Below are 19,636 nucleotides of genomic sequence, written 5' to 3' on the forward strand. Positions count from 1 at the left end.
TTCGTTCTCCAACTTTAAATTAGTTTTCTAACGCTAAGTAAGACCCACAAAGAAAGCGTAATAAAGACAAATTAAGGGCTGCCTTTTGTAAGTCTGTGACAGTGTCTCTACTTGCATTGAAGGCTTTAGTCGGTAGATATGGAAGGGATTCTTTTCACGATGCAACAACATTTTGAGAGAACAAAAAATTAAAGACTTGCTTGTTAAAATTGAAAAAAATTTGCTTGTTAAAAAGCAGAATGTTCTTGTACAATTATCAAAACATCGTAGAAAATCAGGAGTGCACCAAACCGTATCCCAACTAAATCGGGGTTTGACAATCAAAAATCTAAAGCTTCTAGGTTAGCTTCTCGAGCACGAGGAGGAAAATGCTGAAAGAAAGAATGACCACTTGAAGAAGAGTATCTCAAAAGAATTGATAGAATTGTGACTGTTGCTAATCAAGGATAGATTTCTAGTTGGACTTTATAGTTGGGCCTGTTTGTATAGCTGGGCCGATATATTTTTTTTCCCTTTATACTGGGACCCGACCCATGTCCGATTTTATTATTGTTATACAGAAAAATCAATGAATCAATTTTCTCTTTTATTTACCCGATGGTCTCTCTCCACCGATTAGAACCTAGAGTTTTCTTCGATTCATTCCATCAAATTCATTCTAATTTCATCAGTTAACATGGTATCAGAGCGACGATTTTTGAAGTACTCGATGAGGTTGTTCATCCTATCGGTTCACTTTTTCCAATTTTGAAGGTTTTTGGGGTATTTTCGACAAGGGTTGTTTTGCGAGTTTTTGATGAGATTCTGAGCTTTTCCGGCGACGTCTTTGAGGAAAACATCAGCACTTTCTACGTTTGATAAACAAGTCTTTACTCCTTCGAGTATTTTGAAGAAGATACGGTATGATTTGTACACTCATTTAGTCTATATCATTCGTGACCTAATTGACGAGCATATTTTTGAGTTGTAGATCTCTTGCATGTTTTGATTCTGGTTGAAATTTATACTATTATTGTTGTGTGAAATCGATTTCTGTTTGTACCGATTCGTGTGTTGCCAAAGTCATAGGTACGGAATCAATCTCTTCTCCTATTGTCCTTGAATCCTCTTCCACGATTATCGACTCCTCACATCCTCTCTATGTTCATCCATCAGACAATCCAGGTGTTCTGTTGGTTTATGTTCCTTTATCAGGAACATGACACACATCATGGAGAAAAAATATACTAATTGCATTGTCTACTAAAAATAAGGCTGGTATGATTAATGGTAGGATTTTTCAGCCTCCACCTAATTATCCTCTCTATGACTACTGGGTTAGGTGTAATGATATTGTCTTTTCTTGGCTCAGCAATGCTCTGTCCAAAGACATTGTCGATAGTGTTTTACATTGTGACACTGCTAGGGACCTATGAAGAGACATAGAGGAAAGATATGAGCAGTCTACTGCTAGTAGGTACTATCAGATTCAGAGAAAAATTGCAGGGGTCTCTCAGGGTTCATCTAATACTGCTAGTTATTACACCAAACTTAGAAAACTATGGGATGAGCTGAAAATAACTTCTTTTGGGACAGCTTGCACTTGTGGAGCTGAGCCACAGTGCAGTGATGGTCAGAAACTCATCCATTTCCTCACAGGGTTGAATGATACCTACTCCAATGCTAGAAGCAACATCCTTATGATGTGTCTTGTACCAACCCTAGAAAAAGCATATTTTATTCTTCTTCATGATGAGAGTCAAAGAGAAATTTCAACCTTCTGGTAGTCCTTTTGCATCAAAATCAACTTCTTTCTATGTGAAGTCCTCTCCTACCCCTGCTCAGTTCAACAATACCTTTGCTCAGTTCAACAATGGGCTCAAAACTTACCCTCAAAAAGTGAGTTTTGATGCCAAGAGGGAAAATCTTGTGTGCAAATACTGTAAAAAAAAACCTAGGCACTCTGTTGATAAATTCTATAAGCTATATGGATTTTCAAGTGACTTCAAGTTCACCAAGGGAAAGAAATCTGTTGCTTGTACTTAGGTTGACATTCTTGCTCCAGAAGTTCAGAATTTTTCTGAGAATATGAACCCCAACCATGGGTTCAGTAAGGAGCAATATCAACACCTTATGGGCCTGTTTCAGCAGTCTCATATTTCCTCATCTTCTGAAGACTCAACCAAGAATAATGGTGTTATGGCTGCCTGTGCAGATGTGGTTTGTAGTCTTGTAGTCTTGCTGTTTATTCTCTTGCCCTATCTTGTGTTTCAGATTTAAAATTCAACACTTGGATCTTGGATTCAGGTGCAACCAACCATATGACTCCTAATAAACATCTTTTACATAATATTCAGCGCCTTTTTCTTATCTTGTTACACTTCCTAATGGATATAAAGTCAAGATTCATTGCACTGGTTCTTTACATCTATGTAATGACTTGGTTTTATCCAAAGTTCTTTTAGTGCCTTCATTCCAGTTCAATTTAATCTTTGTGCCTCAGTTAGTTGATCAGCTCAGCTGCACAGCCTTTTTCACTTAAGTTCTATGTCATTTACAGGGCCCTTCTCTGAGGAGGACATTGGAAATTGGTAGAGCAGCAAATGGACTCTATGTCATTGAATCTGCAGTTACTTTACCAAACTTTTTTCCATCTGTAAATGTCATTTCCAATAAAAGATCAGCTACTTTACCTCAATCTAGTCCACCTGTAAATAATGTTGTCAATAAAGCATCATCTTCTTTGTGTGATTACAGTGCTTGCACACCTACTTGTAATCCTGATTGCTCTATTAATAAAACTTATCATTTCTGGCATCAAAGGTTAGGACATATGCCTTTTCACATAATGAAATCTATTAAATTCTTGTCTGATAAGTTGTCTTCCAAACAATATTTTATCTGTCCAGTCTGTCCTTTAGCTAGACAACAGAGATTGCCTTTTTTAGATAGTTCTATCAAAACTACTCAACCTTTTCAACTGATTCACATTGACTTGTGGGGTCCTTATAACACTAGGACCTATAATGGTTTCAAATATTTCTTAACCATGGTGGATGATTTTTCAAGGGTAACTTGGATACACCTACTTTCTTGTAAAAGCAATGCTTTTGATATTATCAAAGCTTTTGTATTGATGGCTCGGACTCATTTCAATATCCCTGTACAAAATATAAGATCAGATAATGCTTTTGAGCTTGGTTCTAGTTCTCAAGTTTCCTCTTTGTTTGCTGAATTTGGCATCCTTCATCAAACTACTATTCCCCACACTCCTCAACAAAATGGTGTAGTTGAAAGAAAACACAAACACCTTTTGAAAATCTCTAGGGCTTTACTATTTCAATCCAAACTTCCAATCAAGTATTGGGGTGACTGTGTTCTCACAGCCACCTACTTTATTAACAGATTTTCTTCCACTATCTTACACAATTTGTCTCCTTATCACAAACTCCATGGACATTTTCCCACTTATAATCATTTAAGAATTTTTGGGTGTTTGTGCTATGCAACCATACCAAAGGTTAAAAGAGACAAATTTCAGCCCAGAGCTTCCCTGTCTGTTTTCCTAGGGTATCCTTTAGGGAAGAAAGGCTACAAATTGTTAAATTTAGATAACCATTATGTTTTTTTCTCCAGAGATGTGATTTTTCATGAACACATCTTCTCTTATCACTCTTCCTCACCACCTTCTGGGTTCCTTGTCTTCTCTGATCATTTTGTAGCTACTCAATCATGTGCTCTTCTTCCCACTTTACCTATTACTTTTTCACCTGCTCCTTATGATGTATCACCTCCTCTACCTACTCCTTCTCTTTCATCTTCCTCTCAATCTCCTTCTCCTTTACCCATTCCTCAAATGCAATACCTGCCTCTTAGGAAGTCCACCAGAGTCTCCAATACTCCAACCTACTTAAAGGATTATGTTTGTTCTTCTGTTTGGCCTTCTGTCCCTTTACCATCTGAACCTCAATACTATCAGCAGGCTGCTCCTCATCCTGCTTGGCAGGAGGCAATGAAACAAGAATTTCAGGCCCTTGATGCCAATTCCACATGGGATATAGTGCCTCTTCCACCTGGGAAGAAGGCATTCCTTGTAAGTGGGTCTACAAGATCAAGCAAAGATCTGATGGCACAATTGAAAGATACAAGGCAAGATTGGTAATAAGAGGTGATACACAAAAAGAAGGCATTAACTATTTTGAAACCTTCAGCCCTGTTGTAAAGATCACCACCATCAAATGTCTCCTTACTCTTGATGTCAAACACAATTGGACTGTCCACCAAATAGATGTCAACAATGCATTTCTTCATGGTGATCTCCATGAGAAAGTTTATATGAAGATTCCTTTGGGTTTAGCTGTTGAATCCAATCCCATTGATCCTCCTCTAGCTTGCAAATTGAAGAAGTTATTATATGGGCTAAAACAGGTATCTAGGTAATGGTTTGCCAAGCTTTCTCGCTCACTTGTGTCCAGAGGTTACTCTCCTAGTAAAAATGATTCTTCTCTTTTCACCAAGATCACTAAACATTCTAGCTGTCTATGTGGATGATCTTATGTTGGCTGGAAATGTTAATGCTGAAATGATTAGTCTGAAGTCTTTTCTTGATCAACACTTCAAGATCAAGGATCTTGGATCTGTACATTACTTTCTAGGGTTTGAGGTTACTAAGATTGATTAGGGGTTCCTCATCAATCAGCACAAGTATACCAAGGACCTTCTCACTGAATTCAAGTGTTTAGATGTAAGACCTGCTCTTACACCTCTTGATCCTCATGTCAAGCTAACTCCTGAATCAGGTGACCCTCTTCCTGATCCTACTTTATATACTGATTGGTAAGCTTAATTTTCTCCAGCACACAAGACCAGACATCTCCTATTCAGTGCAATACCTTAGCCAATTTCTAGTTTCTCCCAAGGTGCCTCACATGATTGCTGGTCTACAAGTTCTCAAATACCTTCTCAATGACCCTGCTCAAGGGATTCTGTTGAATGCCAGTTCTGATTTTTCCTTGAAGGCTTTTGCTGATTCTGATTGGGCTGCATGCCCCCATTTCTAGAAGATCTGTGGCTGGCTATTATGTTGTGCTTGGTGACTCTCCTATATCCTGAAAATCTAAGAAACAACCTATTGTTTCTTTATCTTCTGTTGAGGCAGAGTATAGGGCATTAAGAAGAGTTGTTACTGAAGTGGTTTGGCTCATCATGTTGCTAGCTGATATGGGTTTGTCTGTTTCCACTCATGTTCCTATCTACTGTGACAGTCAGGTTGCCCTTCACATTGCCAGAAATCCTGTCTTCCATGAGAGGACTAAACATATTGAAGTTGATTGCCATTATGTGAGAGTTGTGCTTTCTTCTGGGGTGATCCATCTTACACATATATCTTCTACTAATCAACTTGTCTGATGTCTTGACCAAATCTTTAACATGTGTTCCTCATCACAAGTTTTTGTGCAAGTTGGGTGTGCATTCACCCTCCAGCTTGAGGGGGGTGATAGAATTGGGACTGTTGTTGATCTAGGATAGATTTCTAGTTGGACTTTATAGTTGGGCCTGTTTGTATAGCTTGGCCGATATATTTTCTTTCCCTTTATACTGGACCCAGATCATGTCCGATTTTATTATTAATGTACATACTAATAGACATGTGGGGTCAAAAATAGAAAAATCAATGAATCAATTTTCCCTTTTATTTACCCGCTGGTCTCTCTTCACACGATGGTCTCTCTTCACAGATTCTTAGATTCATTCCATCAAATTCATCCCAATTTCATCAGTTAACAAGAATTGGCAAAAACTTTATATTAAAAATGACGAGAACATTGATCAGGAAAAAATCTGTACAATATGGATAAATAAGGCTAGAAACGTGTAATCAGATTATAATTTTTTATCAACATTCTCTATAAGTGTATCTACTTAGTGGTGTCCACGTCTGAGGACTGAAAAGAATCCTCCAGATGATGACTTCTCCTTGCGACGATCATCTTCCTCATCTGCAACCTGTACCATATCAAGTGTTAATATGATGAATGTTTTAACGTGTCTTCACATGACGAGAAGCTAGGGACTTTCGATATATTAAGAGCAAAGCCGTAATAAGTAGTTATATGACAATTACACAAGTAACTATAACAATGAAGAAAAGAAAGGGCAGTAATTTTGGATGCTGAAGACTGGATGAGAAGAATCCTAACTTAACCACACATTAAAATTTCATATTATGGGTGTCAAACTTGTTGGACTTCACGAAGACTGACCATTCCTTTTGCCAACTTGATTTTTTTGGGGGGGAAAGGAAAAATGAAACTAATCCTTTCACTAACTCTATGCAAGTATACATTGGAACTTGACCAAAAGACGTGTTTTCACTAGGTCGATTTATTAATCTAACAATCATTCGTGTTGTATGTATGCTCATTAGGTTTTTCACTGGCGCAACAATAAAAGATAGATGCAATTGGGTAATGTATAAGAGAAGTAAACATACCTCTTTTGCTATTTGCTGCAACATCTCTATTATTTCAGGGAAATCAGGCCTCGACGTTGGATCTCGTTGCCAGCATTTTTCAAGCAACTCAGCAAGTTTTGGATGAGTATTTTTGGGAATAATTGGTCGCAACCCCTGAAATCCATTAGAAAAGAAATACCATCACATATGCATATTTTCTTTTATATGTCTCTGCATGCTTGTGTAGGCACAAGTAATATGCAATCAACTATCAGGCATTTGATAATATCATACCTTCTGGACCACTCCAATGGCAGCTTGTAGTGGGGTCAAGTACTCATATGGGAGCTGATAATCAAATAAAGAGATAAATACAACCAAACACAAACAACAAAAAGCAGCTAAATACCAAGTTAACAACCACAGATAATACCTTTCCAGTCATCAATTCCCATAACAGAACCCCGAAACTGAAAATATCTGCTTTGTGATCATATGGCTTGTGTTCTATAACCTTCAAGAACAAAGAGCTGCTTTAAGCAAATGCAGGTAAAGTAACAGTTAAATGAGAGCAAAGATCAAACTTGGAAAATCATAAAAGTAAATCAGAAATTGCTACAAACATTCGCAAGTCAATAGAAAATAGTTAAGCCATCTTCTCCCTCCAATTTCATGCTCTCAGCTTATTTTGGTACCCCAAAATGGGCTTAAATAGACAGGAATGTTGACCTATGTTCTGAGATATGAATATCTCACCTCCCAATACCAGGCTTCAGTACAACCCTATGTACTGTTTTTATTTAAATATACATACTCACTCCGTTTCAATTTATGTAAACCTGTTTGACTGGGCACTGAGTTTAATATTTAGGAGAAGACTTTGGCCATGTCACTTAAATATGTAGCAAGTGACAAAAATACCCTTAAATGCCCACTGATTACCTTTTACGTGAAAAACACAGTAAATAAGCAGCACCAACGTGTCCCATTTCTTCTTACACATTAATTGAGGTGTCCATTACCCCCCATACTTTACTCATATATCAGCTTTAAGCTTTAGTTCCAAAGTCATAAATTAGTCTGCTTTTTTCCCTTCTCTTACAGTTCTTCTTACACATGTGCACAACGTTTTAAACATTGACTTTTCAACTTAATAAAAAATTCATAAATTGCTGTGACTTTTAAATCCAGTGGGTCCAGATCACCCCTTTTTTTTTTTTTTTTGAGATGGTAACATATACTCCCTTTGTTTCAGTTTATGTGAACCTATTTCCTTTTTAGTCCGTTCCAAAAAGAATGAACCCTTTCTAAATTGGGAAGCACTTTAACTTTAGGATTGTTCACATAAAGTTAGGACAGATACAATGATTTTTGAAAACAAATCAAAAGCTAGGGTGATATGGAAGAAAATGGAATACCTTGTATATATAAATTTCTATGTCAGTCTTTTTCCTTTTATCTCCTTCTAAAATTCTACTCTTGTTTAATATTTTCTCCTTCTCGGAATACCTTGTAAGTTTTCCACATAATGTCTCACAATTTAGATATATTTTTATAACTCTATTTTTAAATAATTGAATTATTTTTAGCCGAATCTCCGCACCCGTATCCGTACCTGGATCCGCACCCCCGAATCTTTAAATTTAGATCATGAAGGATCTGACCTCTAGATCTGCACCTGTATCGGACACCCGTACCCGAGTCCGAGCAACTTAGCTTTTTAGAAACATACTTGGTATTTGGTCTAGTTCTCACATAGATGTCATGCTGGGTTTTGGGCATGACCCAATAGGCCTATTCGAACAAAAGCTCATGCACATACTTTCTTTTGGGTAGGGCAAAGAAACTTGACAAAGATCTTAAGAAAGGGAAAGAAAACCTTGTATACTTGGTCTATAGGCTGGAATCTCTCTTGATAAAACTCATCGAGCATCGAGGTTGACAAACTTTGAACGTACCAGAATTTCGTGGAGGATTATTGAAAAGTTATGTACTAGATCAAGGGAAGATTTTTGCGTGGTTAATGGGTCAGTTGTTGCATAAATTGGATTACACACAAGTTACCGAAGAATATTCCACAACGATATAAGTGTTGAAACTGCTAAAACATGTAATATTAAGAAATTGCATGATAAAAGACAGCTGAAGCCACAGTTAATGCTAAAAGTCTAATTCGCAGCTCCCTTAAGAATCTGATTTTTCCCTTATAAGCAAGTACGAGCCTGGTTTAGCTGTCACCGGAAATGTTGTATGGAGCTGAGTGTTGGCCAGTCAAGAATTCACATATCCAGAAGATAAAAATAGCCGAAATGAGGAAGTTGAGATGGATGTGCGGGCATACTAGACTGGATAAGATTAGGAATGAAGATATTCGGGAGCGGGTGGGCATTGCTCCCGTGGACGACAAGATGCGGGAAGCGAGGCTTAGATGGTTCGAGCACGTGCGGAGGAGAAGCCTAGATGCCCCTTAGATGGCTTTGGCAGGTACGAGAAGAGGTAGAGGCCGGCCTAAGAAGTATAGGGACGAGGTGATCATGCAAAACATGGCGCGGCTTCAGATTTCCGAGAACATGGCTCTTGATAGGAACGTGTGGAGGTCAAGCATTAGGGTTGTAGGCTAGGGGATAGTAGAGCGTTTTTCCTTCTTTGTACCGGGTAGTCTGATAGAGTTTTGTTAGGTCTGTTAGCAGTCTATGTTGTGTTCACACTATTTTTTTGTTTTGCATAGTATTGTGTTATTACCCTTCCACTTATTGTTGTCTCTTACAACGCTGCTATTATTTTTCTGGCTTCTTTTGTTGTTACGGACCTATTCTTTTGCTTCTTTTATGATATTATTGTCTCTTCTGTTAAGCCGAGGGTCTCCCGGAAATAACCTCTCTACCCTTCCGGGGTAGGGATAAGGTCTGCATACACTCTACCCTCCCCAGACCCCACTAGTGGGATTTTACTGGGTGTGTGTTGTTTGTTGGTAAGCAAGTACGAGCCTAAAGCTTGACTCAGAGGTGTGCGGTCATAATCCAACACACTATTGCTTCACCGTCGGCTTTTCACCCGAGCACGATGACCAAGTGCGAATCAATAGTTCCTCTCTCTTTCCTATTCTGCCTTTCCTCATCTAATATCACCTTCTTTGGATGTTGGATCTAATATGCATATGGTTAAATTTAAGATGCATTAGAATCTTCCCTCAAGCTCATTTCTTACTCAAGGCTCAGTGCTGGCTTAGGCAGTTGTAAGACCAAATACACCGTTGACACTAAATGAGAGGCATAAACATTCTCCTCCCCCACCCCCCACCCCCCCAAAAAAAACAACCAACCCAAAAAGGAGAGAATGCAAATAGCTTTCATTCAAATCCACGATGACTTGGTACAGCAAGATACTAATGTTGATGACCAAAGCATACCTCAGGGGCCATCCATCTATAGGTCCCGGTCTCCGCCGTCATGACGCCAGTCTGTGCCTTCACTCTGGCAACACCAAAATCAGCCACTTTAACAACCTGAAATAATAGAGTACCGGGTAAAACTTGATACAAAACAGAACATGTTGTGTTAGCATAGCGGGTTGATGAAAGTAGAAAAAATAAAAGGAAACTGATAATTTATGAAAGGACATTAGAAAATTAAAGCTGATGAGAAGAATGATCATTTGCTATTACAAGGCCTTGGCAAGCTCATTTAGGTCCTTGCAGTGGGAAAAGGAACATGATGCATATAATTTCCAAGAAATTTAGGAAACAAAAGCAGACCTTTTTATGCTATAAGTAGGAAAAAGGAAGCAGTCGAGTACAAACAACTGAAAATCTAACTTTTAGGCTCAAATTTTACCAAAACTAATTTCAAAAGATTGGGAGGATGAAGCACTAACTAAAATCCAAGAAAAGGACTAATGCTACAACCAAACAAACCATGCCAAAAACTCAGAATATTTGGTCAGTCAAGCAAATTCACCAAAGGGTTTAACTCTACTCGAACTGTGCATACAAAAAGTAACTTTGATAAAATTAAAATTCAATGAAAAAAAAAAGAATTGAAAGGAAAGGTAACACCAGAAAGTAAGAATTGAAAGGAAGGTAACACCAGAAAGTAACACCCAAAATTCATTTCGCAGTTCCATCTCCAGTCTTAGACTAGGACTGTAGAGAAAGGTAGAGCTCTTGTACATTATCAGACAAGGAGGTAACTGAAAGTAAACATCACATCATAGCATGTCAACCTCTTTGAACCTTCCAACTTTTAATAAAGGAGGCTTCAGACAGTAAAGATTCTGATTGCTTAATCAAAATCTGTTTTTCATGTGTTGTATGTCTATTATGACTTGTAACAATTATCAGTTTTTCAAAAATGAATAAGTAATTATCAGCCTGAAGCATTAGTCCCTCTCTCTTTGTCTCACTTCAGATTAGAAAACTGCTTATAGCTTACCTGCTAAAATTCATAGAAAATAAAGAGAGAAATGCATTCCCCCCCACATCTTCAAAAGTGTTGGGAAGAGTTTAGGCCCTCCATTTTTTCTTTCCCTTCCCATTCTTGAACAATATATAGCCATAAAATTTGTTCAATCACAAGTATATATATATATCTAACTGTAGTTCCGGTTCTGGCTATCCTGTGAAACTTGAAATTTCATAATAAAGCTCAAACTAAAAGATGATTCATGCTTGTTCTCATATCTTATGTTTAAATCGAAGCATGAAAGTTTCATGGAAAATCCAAAACCAAAACATGGTTATGTTTATCGTATCTCTATTTTGGATATGTCCCAAGTTCAAGAAGCTCATCAATAAGATGAACACAATTTCACTTAGCAAAAGAGTCAAAAAGAAAACATTATTAATGAAGCATAAGTAGAGATATTGTTTTCCCTATAAGTCCAGTTAATCCCAGGATGACATCTCTGATGGCTATCCAATATGCAATTGAAGAACTAATCCTTTTGGGCTGTGAGGTCGTCTCCTTGAGTATCGACAGTTGAATATAGGTTGCATGGAATGGAACTTACTAAAGCAAGATTCACTCTCATATTTAGTTTTAAAAAAATGGACTGGTATAGATTATGAGATTAATCAATCTTAATATGACAGCTGAAAACATCTACCAATACAATAGCAAAAAAAATTACAATATTATTGTGCTTAATGAGATAGTATCTTACTTCATTTTCATCCATCAATAGATTGGCAGCCTTCAAGTCCCTGTGTATGATATTATTCTGATGCAGGTAATTCATTCCTTTTGATACATCAATTGCTACTTTGAGCAAAGTAGGAAGTTTAAAACTGCCCTTTTGTTTGTGTAAATAGTCATATACACTTCCTCCAGACATGTACTCTACAGTTAAGACGTAAAATCATTAGTAAGAAAACTAATCTGGAGAAGGCAAGGAGAAGGCAACCACGTTTTCAGAACAAAATATGCCGTCCGCAGCTTAAGTTTCCCTGACTAAGTTATTTATGTACCTGTCACTATACACAGATTTGGGGGCCTAGTACATGCCCCTATGAATTGCACGACATTTTTGTGACGAACTTTTCTGCAAGCACAGGCAAAATGAAGTGTCAGAGAAATTAAATCTTGAAATTATATATAGTCCTTGCCTACCCAACACAGCGAATTGCATCCAAGAATGGAAAATAGAACAAATGCATACAAAAAGAGAGCAAGATCGGCTAATTCATTAGGGATTATAGCAATGACAATCTAAAACATCACTGAAACATAGTGACTCTTCAGATATGAGCAATTTGTTATTCCTTTAAGCTACACTTTCCTAAGGAAAAAGAAGGGAACATATACAACCTTTCTGAAAAAATCAGTAAGATGGGAACATATGCACGTCAGCACGTATACATGCAGCAGTAAAAAGCAGTAAGAAACCACTTCAACAATGAGCGGCTGCTCTACCCCAATATAGAAAGAAAAGCAGTTCTCCCAAAATTATTGCAACAAACACAAATCATGCTCCTTCACAAGATACAAAAGTAATCTCAGGACAAAAGAAAACTAGAGAGGGAACTAAGAATGCAGATGTCGGATCATAATAAGCTAAGCACATATAAAGCGGTCGAGGTTTCCATAACCTTCAAAGGTACCATGTTATCCAACAAACCTCATGATATAAACTTCTTGGGCAAACTCCTTTTGCAATTCTGTGTTCAAGCGCTCAGATTTGAGGATCTTGATAGCCACTTCCTGACTGCAGTATGTACCTTTGTATCTGAAACAAGCAGATACCTAATGAAGTTCCTTTGATACTAAAAATGAATCATAAATATGATCTAGTGCATGACAAACTTACAAGTCACCATCATTAACAAAAAAAACTTACAAGTCACCATATGAACCAGAAGCAATCTTGTTTTCAAACTTTAGAAGTTGATGATCAATTTCCCAGACATCAACGCCATCACAAGGAATTGTCACGGGATCAAACTCACATTTGATCAGTGTTTTGATCTCCTCTCTAAAAGATTCTGATGGACTTTGACTTGGTGAAGATTGCTGCATGCACTACTCTGGTTAAACAACAATTAAATATAACCAAACAAAATAACTAGTGAAACTTATATTTCTTAAAAAATGGAAACCTGGAAACAAAATATTCCTTAGAGTAACTGCAGAAAAACCAACACATCTATTTATTCAGCAGGCAAGTGTTTTATTATGATTTCAATTCTAAGCATGTGAACTTAAGCTTCAGAAGTTTGGTGTTTTGGGAGATGTGTACCGTATTTTGAAACTTTTATTTTAACAATGAAACCTAAGCAGATGAGCTACCATTGGAAGGAATTAAATCCAGATTGCAAAGCAATGAGTCCTAGAGCGTGTGTGATATGTCTATAATCGCATAAGGATTGATGCCCTAAAGTAGAAATCTGCAAGTTACAGAAGCATAACTGCACGTCGACACATGATTCCTTGCAAACGAGACATAACTACTTCAGCTGATAATTGTTAAGAAAATGAACCTTGGGCCTAACCAAACCCCATAGCTCATGAAATGAGGATTTCCTAAAAATATTTAAGAAGACAACAACCACACCCTCAAGGTGTCAACCAATGTGAAAGACTTAACACCCCTGCAGCCTAGCCTTGGACAACTGAAACGTGGATAACATAACATGGGAATAGGGATGAGTCTTGCTCTGATAACTTCCTCGTCTCTGGGTGCCTAGGTATCCACCGTAAGCTTTTCCTCGTTTGAACCTCGCCCTTCACTTTTAAGGCTATGCCATCCTAAGGTGCTGCTAAATGAATGGATCTTATCAACATCCATGAATGATAAATCATAGATCGAACCGCCGAATCGGACTTGTTAAGAAAGTGGACCTTGAACCTAGCTCAACACCAAGAGCTATTTCATGAGGCGAAGATTGCTCAAAAACTATATAGGGAGGCAACAATCCATTCTTCAACCAATTTTGGAAGACTGACAATAACAACTCTTTCCCCATTAAGGAGGTCAAAAGGCGTTTCTGGGAAGATTTGGACGAGGTTGTTCGTGGTATTCCGCAGTCCGAGAAGATTTTCATAGGGGGTGATTTTAATGGTCATGTTGGGGAGACGCCTAGGGGTTATGACGAGGTGCATAGCAGGTTCGGTTTCGAGGTTAGGAACGAGGGCGATACTTCGTTGTTGGACTTTGCTAAAGCCTTTGACTTGGTTTTCAGAAGAGGGAGGACCACTTGGTCACTTTACAAAGTAGGGTTGCCAAGCCTCAAATTGATTATCTTCTCCTCAGGAGAGGTGATAGGGGCCTTTGCACTGACTGCAAGGTTATCCCGAGTGAGTGTGTGTCGATGCAGCATAGGTTCTTGGTTTGGGCATGTGAAGAGGAGAGACATAGATACCCCGGTCATGAGATGTGAGAGGTTGACCATGGCAGGCTTGAGGAAGGGCAGGGGTAGGCCAAAGAAGTATTGGGGAGGTAATTAAGCAGGACATGTCACTGATTCACCTAACCGAGGACATGACTAGTGATAGGAAGGTGTGGAGGTCGAGAGTGGTAAGCTGACAGGTAGTTGTGAGTTTCTCCTAGGTTTACCAGTAGTACTAGTATTATTCTTGTATTCTTTTATTCTTACTTCTTTATTACTTGTTATGTCACTCGCTTCCATTACTTATTATATTATTGTTGTTATTGCTGCTTTATTTTTACCGTTCCTTAAGTCGAGGGTCTATCGGAAACAGCATCTCTACCTTTATAGGGTAGGAGTAAGGCTGCGTACACACTACCCTCCCCAGACCCCACGTTATGGGATTAAGCTGGGTTTGTTGTTGTTGTTATTCTGATCGCCATAAACATTCTAGTTTCAAAGAATCGGCACTAAGGATTGTCCTGAAAATTGGTTGGCATAACTTGGGTAAGAAAGACCAGGAGATACCTCAATCATCAGAATTTCCCTTTTCAGTGCCATTCGAAGCTGCTCAACTTCCTGACAGGAAACAAAATATTAGTGCTCCACCAGAAATGAGACCACATGAAAACAAGCATCCCTACCTCTAACTGAGTGATACAGTTGGCATTTGAAATAAGCATCTTTCCACTTATTCACTCTTTTACAAAAGATAAGGGACTAATTAATGCACAAACATGGAAATTCGACATTGAATATTTACTTAGTAAGCACTACACAAAGTGCCCCCATTCCATGAGCCAGTGAAAAACACTTTTTGAACCAGTACTTTCTTCTCCCTAGTTTAGATATTGAAGATGAAAAGTTAAAAAAATGTTTTTCCAATTAATAACATGAAACAACTGCAGAACTTCTGTTAAAGAATGATCTATTTACTACATACCCAAGAAAGGACAGAAGAAAAAAAGCTAAATTAAGGTAAAAGATGATACATTATCTATCAGTTCTTTGTATTAGGTGAAAGATATAATAGGACCTTAAGATAAGAGCGGATCCAAGTGACATTTTGCAAGAGTATAAAGCAATGAGCATATTATGGCGGAAAATATACCTCATAGGGCCAACCATCAACAACGAAAACATCTAGGGAGTAGCCATCAACAGTGGAAAATACATGTGCTTCCTGAATGTTCAGCCCAAGCTCAGCTAGTAATGAAGTTAACTGTCACACATTGAAGGGATTCATTAATGCTACACAGTTTGAATTATAAGAATATGTGAACTAATATAAGCTGCAAAATCTGTAGTTTAGCAAATACAGCCCTTCTAACAGTACCACATCGCAATCCAAAAAGAACAGACAGGCTTTTATGTATTATTGCATCACCAAAAAAACGTTTGCTGCTTCACCTATGGTTCTTGAAACCCCAGGTCATAAAACCCCAATGGTCCTTACCTTCAAGGATGTCGGTCAAATAACTTAGCCCCTCCCCAAAAAAAAAATAATAAACCCCCAACACCCAGAAAAAGAACCATTAAGATTCATAAATTTTTAACACTAAACATGTTGGTAGAGATTGTTTTTAATTGTAGAAACATCTCTGTTTTAAAAGGCGTTTCTGGGGCGAGCCCCGGGGCAATGGTGTGGGGCGAAAGTCTCAAGAGGCGTACGCCCCGCAATTTGGGGCGTATGCCCGGGCGTTCGGGGCACATTGTTTTAGTAAGGAGTAAGCCCCAAAAACTTTTTCAAACTAAAACAAAATTTGTTGAATTAGTCCTTCATATAATACCCAAATTCTCAAAAGTCAGTTTGGTAATTAGTCAAAAGGTTTAAAAAGGAACTCAAAAGTATTAAATTTAAAAGTAAAGACCCTTTTTATTGAATTAAGCCCTAATTCATGATTTTTTCAATTTTTTATCTTGTCCGCTAGTCTGCTAATATCTCCCAAAAGCAACGAATATTTAATTTTTTTTACAAATACAAAGAGAACTACATTTTTCTTCATAGCAACAAATTCAAAGTTCAAATTGCAGGTTAATCATCCTTTTTGTTCCTCCATATAGAAAACTTTATTCTTTTAGACTCAAATTACTTGTGCTTGTAAGTAACGTATAATAGATTATTTTGATTAGTTTTTTGTGGGGATGGAGCACACATATATATAGTTTTCTTCAATTTTTATGCAATTTTACCTGTTTATAAATATTAACTGTCATTATATTATTTTATAAAATATTAAAAATTAAATACCTATGGGGCTTACGCCCCGCTGAGGCATATGTAAAACGCCCCGCCTTACGCCCACGCCTTTTAAAACACTGAGAAACATGACCTTCTTAACTGTCAAATCCAAAGCTCAGTTTTCCTTCCACCTCTATACCAGCAGGGTTATACATTTCTATCAAGCAAAAGAGTAAATCAAATGAAAAAGCACATCCAACTACCTGGCTGAGGAGCTTCGGCTTGTCATCAGTTGAAAACGTAATTTCATGCATGGGCCTGTCATAATTATGCACCATGTTTGGTAGTAAGCTTCAAAATATATGCATGAGCATGCACAACATAAGGAAACAGAACTGAAATGCTTTCCACCTTGATGAATATTAATGTAATCATAATTTTCAAACGGGTGATAGTCACACGTTCACATTACAGTGTTAAATTAAAACACAGATTTTCGCAAAACAAGGGGAATCATCACAACAGCACAGTGGGCACAGATTATTCCAAGCTTTTTGCAGGTGTCCTCTATGCATCATCATCATGTTAAAGGGATAAAGGAGTTCAGGACATAAACTAAGACAACAAATTTATATCTCAAGAATGTATACCGTAGCAAATTTCCACAAGTAACAGTAGCATCCCCATCTTGAACTTCAGATTTGTTAGCTTCAAGAGCAAGTGCTTCGAGATTAGGCGAAGAACCAAAGGCAGGTAGAGGAAGGACGCTGCAAATAAAGATGGAGGGAACATTTTAGCATAATCAAAATGACAAAGGTCATGCTGAAGTAAATACTTGAAGGAGGCGACAAAGCATCAAATAAACAGTACTCAAAGACAGTAAAATATCCTATAGGAAACAGCTTTTTAGGTACCTTCGGCTAATTCCCTTGTTTGCAGAGCTAAACGGAACAGAATCTGCTGAGTTTCCATCAGGAACTGGAGGAACCTGCATAATGCCACATTTAATTTAACAAGCAACTACGAGTAACTTGAGTTAGAAATGAAGCAAATAACAAGATGAATATAGAAGATAAAAGATGGCAATTGGCATTGTCTCAGAGGAACCACTTAGAATGAATAAAATCAAAAGAAATTACCAGGAACCTGAGACTTCATTGGTTGCAGATAGAACTATTCCACTATGACAAAAACATAAATTGAAGGTATTGAGGTGAAAGAAGTTGATAAAATCTAATTCAATGAAATGTGTGGTAAAGTATAACCTCTACAAAAATGCAGATTTACCTTACAAACTCAATGCATACCTATTCCTACACATCATGCATGTGATTATGATAACAAGGGGTAACAGCTGAGCTACTAATATTCCATTAATCGAGAAAAAATGAACAATTTTAGCGGCAATTAATTTGGCATTAAACTGAACCAAAATCCAGCAAAAGTAACTAACCTGCACCAGCCGGACATCAAAGGCAGGTCTATTAGCCGGATCATGTGCGAGATGTAGTAACCGCTTATGCGTGAGTACATCTTCTGCACTTTCAACATTCACATCTAACGCGTACCTTAAAATGCCAAAAAAAAAAATTAACTAATTAACTTTAATTGAAGAAAAAACTATGCAGCAGCTTATTTTGCTAAGGTATAGGATAATTTTCAACCTCCTGACTCTACAGCACACATATATGAATGTATCTGCAAACCATAAGAATTATCAACACAAATTCACATGCTTCATTCAACTCTTATTTCGATCTGAAATTTAATTTTTCAAATTCACCAGTAGAACGAAATGAGAATTGATAACCTCAAAATATTAACAGGATAACAAATCTCATCAGGCATAACAGCACCGCAATCAACTCAATTCCAAATAAATACAGATAACATTAGCGATCATATGCTAATACATCTTACTGTAACAAACACTGCATATCGAGAGAGAGAGAGAGAGAGAGAGAGAGAGAGTTTACCGAGTAGGTAGGCGATTGAAGTGAGCCCAAAGCTCATCGTCAAAGGCAGGCTGTTGAGCCTCAACGTTGTTGGATTGTTTAAGCCGGCGAAGAACCTCATTGTAAACCTCCATTTTTTTACCGTGTTGGCGACTGTTCGTCGGCGCTGAATCCACCACTCTACTACCACAACTTTCGTTATCCTCCATCACCATTTCAACTCTCTCTCTCTCTCTCTCTCTCTCTCTCTCTCTCTCTCTCTCTCTCTCTCTCTCTCTCTCTCTCTCTCTCTCTCTCTCTCCCTTTTCTAGAATCTTCTCTCCACGAAAACAATGTGCTCACGTCTAAAAGCATAAATCAAATACTACCGTAGTAGGGATTGGGTAGGGCGGACCGGAGCGGTTGTGAGGGAGCTCTGGTCCTCATTGCTTCTCTCTCTCTCTTTCTCTCTCTGCGCAATCTTCACGTCGATTTTGTTGATACGATTGTCTTAGGCTTTTGATTACCTTAATTAGCTTAGGCTTTGGGCTTTATACTTATTATTCAAGTTTTTGTTTTTTCCGCTCTTCTTACTCGTGTTATTATTATAAAGCAAAAGAAATAGTAAATACTTACTACTTGAGTACTTATATATATAAGAAAGAAGAAGGATTATGGATAATCTCGAGGAATTGATAACTGCGCTGAAAAGAAAGCGGATCAAGCCACCGCGTCACCTAAAAGTAACGCCCTTTCAGTGGCAGTAACTGCCGCTTCTTATTTTCAAAACGCCCCATCACCTAGATCTACCTAAAATCCTATTTATACACTAATTCACTAAATATACATGTACATAACTTTATATATATTGTTATTGTTATTATTTAATTATAATTAATTAATATATACTTTATTTTAATTTATCACTTAATTATATTATTATAATAAATATTATAATTTGATATAAGCAGCAAGCGTAATTTTTTTTTTTTCTAGTTCTATCGAGAACCCAATTAGATCCAAATAAAATCACGCTTTGATGATTTAGGTCCAATGACTTCTCATTTCTCAACACTCTACAATTACGAAAAATTTATACTTTGTGGTTTAGCCAATATAGTGTGAAGTGTTGTTAGTGGAACTCCCTATACTCAAAAATTATATCGTGTAAATAAAAAATTATATTATGATATAGGTCAAAAATTAGTTTTATAGTATATCTCAAA

At 37.5% G+C, this 19,636-nt stretch overlaps 1 protein-coding gene across 1 annotated transcript; it reads right to left on the reverse strand.

The window, feature by feature from the left end:
* Positions 1-5,759: 5,759 nt before the first annotated feature.
* Positions 5,760-19,033, reverse strand: LOC107790852 (serine/threonine-protein kinase STY46). The gene is made up of 16 exons (XM_016612812.2): positions 18,453-19,033; positions 17,930-18,044; positions 17,391-17,464; positions 17,127-17,243; positions 16,740-16,794; positions 15,406-15,516; positions 14,823-14,873; positions 12,767-12,939; positions 12,548-12,655; positions 11,898-11,971; positions 11,594-11,769; positions 9,843-9,938; positions 6,867-6,947; positions 6,728-6,781; positions 6,473-6,607; positions 5,760-5,985 (listed from the first exon to the last, which is right to left on the reverse strand). Exons 1-16 carry the CDS (start codon positions 18,644-18,646, stop codon positions 5,902-5,904), a joined length of 1,698 nt encoding a protein of 565 aa, XP_016468298.2. The 5' UTR covers positions 18,647-19,033; the 3' UTR covers positions 5,760-5,901.
* Positions 19,034-19,636: the final 603 nt, after the last annotated feature.

The sequence above is a fragment of the Nicotiana tabacum genome, chromosome 24, assembly GCF_000715075.1.
Source record: "Nicotiana tabacum cultivar K326 chromosome 24, ASM71507v2, whole genome shotgun sequence".
Lineage (NCBI taxonomy): Eukaryota > Viridiplantae > Streptophyta > Magnoliopsida > Solanales > Solanaceae > Nicotiana > Nicotiana tabacum.

Excerpts from the sequence above, each read along its gene's own strand:
- LOC107790852 (XM_016612812.2), bottom strand. The coding sequence starts at position 18,646 with ATGGTGATGGAGGATAACGAAAGTTGTGGTAGTAGAGTGGTGGATTCA. Across the intron at positions 11,770-11,897 it reads AAATCTGTGTATAGTGACAG|AGTACATGTCTGGAGGAAGT; the intron begins GTACATAAATAA and ends TCTTAACTGTAG. Across the intron at positions 6,948-9,842 it reads ATAGATGGATGGCCCCTGAG|GTTATAGAACACAAGCCATA; the intron begins GTATGCTTTGGT and ends TTGTTCTTGAAG.